Here is a 7,956-nt window from a genome sequence, read left to right as displayed (position 1 = left end):
AATTAGACAAAAAGACAACAAATAACCCAATCAACAAATGGGCCAAGGACCTGAACAGACACTTCTCAGAGGAGGACATACAATCAATCAATAAGTACATGAAAAAATGCTCAACATCGCTAGCAGTCAGAGAAATGCAAATCAAAACCACCCTAAGATACCATCTCACTCCAGTTAGAATGGCAGCCATTATGAAGTCAAATAACAACAAGTGTTGGCGAGGATGTGGGGAAAAGGATACACTGGTTCATTGTTGGTGGAACTGCAAATTGGTGCAGCCAATTTGGAAAGCAGTATGGAGATTTCTTGGAAAGCTGGGAATGGAACCACCATTTGACCCAGCTATTCCCCTTCTCGGTCTATTCCCCAAAGACCTAATAAGAGCATGCTACAGGGACACTGCTACATCGATGTTCATAGCAGCACAATTCACGATAGCAAGATTATGGAACCAACCTAGATGCCCTTCAATAGATGAATGGATAAAAAAAATGTGGCATTTATACACAATGGAGTATTACTCTGCATTAAGAAATGACAAGATCATAGAATTCGGAGGGAAATGGATGGCATTAGAGCAGATTATGCTAAGTGAAGCTAGCCAATCCTTAAAAAACAAATGCCAAATGACTTCTTTGATATAAGGGAAGTAACTAAGGACAGAGTAGGGACGAAGAACAGGAGAAGAAGATCAACATTAATAGAGATGAGAGGGGGGAGGGAAAGGGAGAGAGAAGGGAAATTGCATGGAAAGGGATGGTGATCCTCAGGGTTATACAAAATTACATACAAGAGGAAGTGAGGGGTAAGGAAAGAATAATACAAGTGGAAGAAGTGTTTTACAGTAAAGGGGGTTGAGAGAGAAGAGGGGAGGGGAGGGGAGGGGAGGGGAGATAGTAGAGAATAGGATAGAGAGCAGAATTCATCAGACACTAGAATGGCAATATGTAAATCAATGGAAATGTAATTGATGTAACTGATGTGATTCAGCAATCTGTATACGGGGTAAAAATGGAAGTTCATAACCCTTTTGAATCAAACTGTGAAATATATCAAAATAAATGTAATGTTTTGAACTACCAACAATAAAAAAACAATAAAAAATAAGAACTCAAAAAAAATCATTAAAAAAAATAGAAAGCCTGCAGTGCCTTGTAATCCCAGCAATTTGGAAAGCTGAGGCAGGAGGAATGCAAGTTTAACCCCAGCCTCAGCAATTTAGCAAGGCCCTAAGCAACTCACCAAGGCCCTATCTATAAACAAAATATAAAAAAACTGGCTGGGGATGTGATACAGTGGTTAATTGCCTCTGGGTTCAATCCCCAGTACCAAAAACAAACAAAGAGATAGACACAATAGCGACACTCCTGTGAAAACATTACTAGTAATGTCCCGCCACCTTCGCCACCATGCCTAAGAGAAAGGCTGAAGGGGATGCTAAAGGAGATAAAGCCAAGGTGAAAGAGGAACCACAGAGAAGATCTGCAAGGTTGTCTGCCAAACCTGCTCCTCCAAAGCCGGATCCCAAGCCTAAAAAGGCCCCTGCAAAGAAGGGAGAGAAGGTACCCAAAGGGAAAAAGGGAAAAGCTGACGCTGACAAGGATGGGAATAACCCTGCAGAAAATGGAGATGCCGAAACAGACCAGGCACAGACAGCTGAGGTGCTGGAGATGCCAAGTGAAGTGTGTGCGTTTTTGATAACGGTGTACTTCTGGTAACTGTACAGTTTGAAATACTATTTTTTATCAAGTTTTATGAAAATGCAGAATTTTGTTTTACCTTTTTTTTTTAAAGCTATGTTGTTAGCACACAGAACACTTCATGGTTGTTTTGGAGGGGGGGGGGAAGGAGCATATGTCACTAGTAGAATGTCTCCAAAGCTGGATTGCTGTGGGGGAAGATACCTTTCCCTTCTAGTTTTGAGAGACTTCCTCTTTGTTCCCAAGAGGAAGGGATTCCCTGATGTTGGCACACATAGCCACCTTGGCACAAATGCCTTGTGGTATGGAAAAACTCAAACTCATCTGTATGTCCCCCTGTCCCTCTCTGCCAATGGGCATAGACTTAATTCCCCTAAACTCAGACCTATTGGGACCTGATTCCCAACAATTGGTTTTACCAGTGTTTGGGGCAATCTGGACTTTCCAGTGACATCATTGAGAATAGTGTCCCTCAGAAGAGCAGCAGTTCCTTTCCTAGATTGTGGATCTTCAGATTAATAATTTTTGCCATTTTCCTTTCATTTCCTGAAAGTCAGGCTTGTGAAAAATTGTTAAACAACATGCTAAATGTGAAATGTCAACCCTCACTCTAAACTTTCCCTATTCAGAGCATCAAATGAAGACTTCATTGGGTTTTATAGTGGCTTTCTGATTTTGGTGGTCCATTCAAGAAGGAAGTTTGAAAGTTGTTGTATACTATTAATGATAGACTGCCCATGTCCTGCCTGAAATACCTGAAATTGTTTATGAAAGTATCTTTAATAAAGCTGGATACAGTTTGGCTTGGAAAAAAAAGAAGCTCTGGACAATATTTTGGTTCATTAGATATGCAATAATGTAAATAAGTTACTAAATTTGTGCCTAGAACTTTTGAAGTTGTAACTATTATTTATTTATTTATTTTGTTCTGGAGATCAAAATCAGTGCCTCCCACTTGCTAGCCAAGCACTCTATCACTGAGCTACATCCCAGTTCTTTTTATTTTGGAATTACAGGTGGGTACCACTACAATGTACAGAAATTTAATTCTTTTTTTTTTGAGAGAGAGAGAGAGAGAGAGAATTTTTTTAATATTTATTTTTTAGTTTTCAGCGGACACAACATCTTTGTTTGTATGTGGTGCTGAGGATGGAACCCGGGCTGCACGCATGCCAGGTGAGCGCACTACCACTTGAGCCACATCCCCAGCCCTCCCCCCTTTTTAAATTTTAATCATAGTTGGACACAATACCTTTATTTTATTTGTTTATTTGCATGTGGTGCTTAGCATTGAACCCAACACCTCACACATACCAGGGAGCACCCTACCACTGAGCCACAATTCCCGCCCCAGAAATTGAATTCTTTATTGCCCCTCTAGTCAAATTATGTCTGGTGCTATTTCTTTATATCATTATTTGATCTCAGTTTTTAAAAAAAGAGAGAGAGGGATTCAAGAAAAATTAAGTCCCTGTCAGAGTGGTAATCAAATTTCCCTAGTGGCAATCAACATGAACTGAATATTATTATATAGGCTTTAAGGATTTTTAAAAAATATTTTTAAAAATATTTTTTAGTGTTGATAGACCTTTATTTCATTCATTTATTTATATGTGGTGCTGAGAATTGAACCCAATGCCACACACATGTGAGGCAAGCACTCTACCACTGAGCCACAACCCCAGCCCCAGGCTTTAAGTTTTTTTCCAAGGATGTATATGCATCTATGTGTCCATTTATAATGGATACAAATGAAGACTGCTCTGTTTCTGTTGGGGTATAAATGACAGATAATGTAGCTTACATTTCTACAGTTTTTTGTTATTTTTAGAATGGCTTATAAAGTGCTTTGTATTTGGTCATTCTATTAACTTGAGAGCAAGTAGAAATTATTATTATCATTTTTTTGATACTGGGGATTAAACCCAGGGGCACTTATCCATGGAGCCAAATCCCCAGCCCCCTTACTGCCTTTTTTAATTTTTATTTTTTAGTTGTAGATGGACACAATATCTTTAATTATTTTTATGTGGTGCTAAAGATTGAACCCAGTGCCTTGCATCTATGAGGCAAGCCCTTTACTGCTGAACTGTAGCCCCAGCCTGCCCAACCCTTTTTTTGTGTGTGATTTTTAAAAATTTTTATTCATTTATTTTTGCATTACAATTCTTAATACACCTTTATACCATAATTTATCATATCTCTGATTGTATATAAGGTATGTTGACACCAAATTTACATCTTCATACACGTATTTTGTATAATGATGAGGGTCTCCTTTCATCATCCATGCTATTCCCCTTCTCCCTCCCTTTCCCTCCCACCTCTATTCCCTATCTAGAGGTAATCTTCCTCCCTTGCTCTCCCTCCCAACCCTGTTTTGAGTCACCCCCCTTATATCAGAGAAGACATTTGGCATTTGTTTTTTGGGGATTGGCTAACTTCACTTAGCATAATCTGCTCTAATGCCATCCATTTCCCTGCAAATGCCATGATCTTATTCTTTTTTACAGCTGAGTAATATTCCATTGTGTATAAATGCCACATTTTTTATCCACTCATCCACTGAAGGACATCTAGGTTGGCTCCACAGTCTAGCTATTGTGAATTGTGCTACTACAAACATTGATGTGGCTGTGTCCCTGTAGTATGCTGTTTTTAGGTCCTTTGGGTGTAGTCCGAGAAGAGGAATAGCTGGGTCAAATGTTGGTTCCATTCCCAGTTTTCCAAGGAATCTCCACACTGCTTTCCAAATTGGCTGCAGCAATTTGCAGTCCCACCAGCAATGTATGAGTGTACCTTTTTCCCCTGCATCCTCGCCAACACTTGTTGTTGTTTGTCTTCATAATGCTGGAACTCTTACTGGAGTGAGATGGTATCTTAGAGTAGTTTAAATTTGCATTTCTCTGATTGCTAGAGATGAAGAGCATCTTTTCGTATATTTATATTGATTGTATATCCTCTTCTGAGAAGTGTCTGTTCAGGTCCTTGGTCCATTTATTGATTGGATTATTTGTTTTTGGGTGCTTATCCTGTTGAGCTCTTTATATACCCTAGATATTAGAGCTCTATCTGATGTGTGAGGAGTAAAAAATTTGTTCCCAGGATGTAGGCTCCCTATTCACCTTACATATTATATCTTTTGCTGAGAAAAAAAAAAACTTTTTAGTTTGAATCCATCCCATTTGTTGATTCTTGGTTTTAATTCTTATGCTATAGGTGTTTCATTAAGGAAGTTGGGGCCTAGCCCCACGAAATGGAGATTAGGGCCTACTTTTTCTTCTATTAGACACAGAGTCTCTGGTTTAATCCCTAGATCCTTGATCTACTTTGAGTTGAGTTTTGTGCATGGTGAGTGATAGGGGTTTAATTTCATTTTGTTGCATATGGATTTCCAGTTTTCCCAGCACCATTTTTTGAAGATGCTATCCTTTCTCCAGTGCATGGTTTTGGCACCTTTGTCTAATATAAGGTAGTTGTAATTTTGTGGGTTAGTCTCTGCATCCTCTATTCTGTACCATTGGTTTACTAGCTTGTTTTGGTGCCAGTACCATGCTGTTTTTTGTTACTATTGCTCTGTAGTATAGTTTAAGGTCTGGTATAGTGATGCCACCTATTTTACTCTTCCTGCTTAGAATTGCTTTAGCTATCCTGGGTCTCTTATTTTCCAGATGAATTTCACAATTGCTTTTTCTATTTCTATGAGGAATGCCAAACTTGCATTGAACCTGTATAGTGATTTTGGTAGTATGGTCATTTTAATAATATTAATTCTGCCTATCCATGAGCAAGGTAGATCTTTCCATCTTCTAAGGTCTTCTTCTATTTCTCTCTTTAGAGTTCTATAGTTTTCATTGTAAAGATCTTTCATCTCTTTTGTTAGTGCCCAACCCTTTTTTATTTTTAAATTTTGCGACAGTGTCTTGATAAGTTGCTCAGGTCCTGGCTAATTGCTGGTTGTGGTCTCAAACTTGTGATCCTCCTCTCAGCTTCCCAAGTCATTGGGAATACAGGCATGTGCAACTGGGATTATAGGCATGTGCCACTGGGCCTGGCATGAGTAGGAATTATTAATGAAACAATTTTGTAGCAAATTTATGAGAAAGTAGGTGGGCCCAGTGGCACATGCCTGTAATCCCAGTGACTTGGGAAGCTGAGACAGGAGGATTACAAGATCAAGACCAGCCTCAGCAAGTTAGCAAAGCCTTAAGCAACTTAATATTGCTGTCTCAGAATAAAAAATCAAAAAGGCAGGGGATGTAGTTCAGTGGTAAAGATCCCTGGGTTAAGTCCTCAGTACAAACAAACAAATAAACAAGAAAAGATAAGGAATGGGCCCTAAATTTTCTTACAGTTTTTAAAAAAATGTTTTTGAGTTGTAGATGGACACAATACCTTTATTTCATTTATTCATTTATTTATTTGGTCCTGAGGATTGAACACAGTTCCTCACACATGCTAGGCTAGCACTGTACCACTGAGCTACAACCCTATCCCTTCTTATAGTTTTTGACCTAACAATTTTTTAACCTTTTTGAATGATTCTGTATGTACTTTTTCATTTGCAAGTCAAAATTTTTACTTAAAATATAATTTAGGTTACCTGAGTGATGTACACATTTTATGAAAATATTTGTTGTGTAAACAAAACTTTAATAATCAATTAATATGTACACATTAATGCCTTGTGCATCACCTTCAGTTTATGGTTCAAGACGATGGTGGTGATGACAATGACGACGACAACAAGGGCAGCAAGGATGATGATGAAGCCTGATTTAGTAGAGAGCATGCTCTGTGACCAGGCATAGAGGCTGGTGCTTTCCTATGGTCCCAACTACTATGGAGGCTGAGTTTGAGAACAGACTGGGCAATTTAGAGAACCTCTGTTTCAAAATTTAAAGAGCCTGGGGGTGTAGCTCAAGGGTACAGTGTTCCTATTGTTCAATCCCCAGTGCCAGGCAGGGTATGGGGAAAGAACAGTTGATGGAAGTGGATTGATTGAATTTTAATTCCTGGCTCTTACTCTTATTGACTGTGTTGTCTCAAGGAAGTTACTTAACCTCTGGACTTTAATTTCCTTATCTATGAGAGGTGATGATGATCATCATCATCCCATAGGCCAGTTATGAGGATCAAATGAATTAATATCTTCACTGTTTTAAAATAGTGTCTACCACACAAATTCTTGGTGAATTAGAATAGTGTCTAGCACAAAATAACTATTTATTAAACAAAACAATGATAATGAATATTCACAGGCTCACAAATATTCTGTCTCTGCTAATAAAGAGATTACTTGAATTATTTAATCTATTACTTTGGTGACTAAATATTTTATTTATTTGACCTCAGATTGAATCCTTCTGAGGTATAGCAAGGCCAGAGGTACCAAGAATTGAACCCAAGGGTGTTAACCACTAACCCATATCCACAGCCACTCCCCAGCATTTATTTTTATATTTATTTACTTATTTACTTATTTATTTTTGGTATCAGGGATTGAATTCAGGGGCATTCAACCACTGAGCTACATCCCCAGCCCTATTTTGTATTTTATTTGGAGACAGGGTCTCACTGAGTTGCTTAGCAACTCACCATTGCTGAGGCTGGCTTTGAACCGGTGATCCTCCCAAGCTGCTGGAATTAGAGGCAACTTCTCCCCAACCTGACAAACTCAGAGTGAGGTCTATGTCATGTTACCCTTGCCCCATAAGGGGGATAGGCAAGAATATCAGGGTGGGGACCACCTGATACTTTAACCATCAGATGATTTAACCTCAGGGCAAATGATGTCACTGAGAAATCTGGTAGTAGCTCAGGGATTGAAAGGGTGGTCAGAAGCCCCCAAATTTATTTATTTTTATGAGGTGCTGAGGATCGAACCTGCACCTTGCACATGCTAGGCAAGTGCTCTACCGCTGAGCCACAACCCCAGCCCCCAGAAGCCCCCAAATTTAGTATGAATGATGGAGCAAATGAACAGACATTCAGCCAGCCGACACTGATTCTCTCATGCCAGAGAGCCTGATGAGGACCTGGACTGACATCCCAACTCTTATCATCGTTTGCCTGATCCTCTCCATCTTCCTCACCACTCTCAAATTCTATAGTCACAATTTGATCCTGGTGAGAAATGCAACTTCTCCCCATGACCCTCTCCTCAACTGGCCATCAGCACCACCCCAGGAGAAGCCTACATCAGTCCCTGACCTGATCACTGCAGCCTGAGTGTGTGTGCATCCGGTGAATTTAG

The 7,956-nt window shown here is 39.4% G+C and overlaps 1 protein-coding gene across 1 annotated transcript; it reads left to right on the top strand.

Moving 5' to 3' along the window:
• The first annotated feature begins 1,409 nt into the window (after positions 1-1,409).
• Positions 1,410-1,681, top strand: LOC113196270 (non-histone chromosomal protein HMG-17). Its single transcript, XM_026408065.2, is given in 2 exon segments — positions 1,410-1,656; positions 1,659-1,681. Coding segments are annotated over 2 exon segments (270 nt in total).
• Positions 1,682-7,956: the final 6,275 nt, after the last annotated feature.

This window comes from Urocitellus parryii, chromosome 3, assembly GCF_045843805.1.
Source record: "Urocitellus parryii isolate mUroPar1 chromosome 3, mUroPar1.hap1, whole genome shotgun sequence".
Lineage (NCBI taxonomy): Eukaryota > Metazoa > Chordata > Mammalia > Rodentia > Sciuridae > Urocitellus > Urocitellus parryii.
Note: the sequence above shows the minus strand (reverse complement) of the source record. Positions and strands in the feature narration are given on the sequence as shown.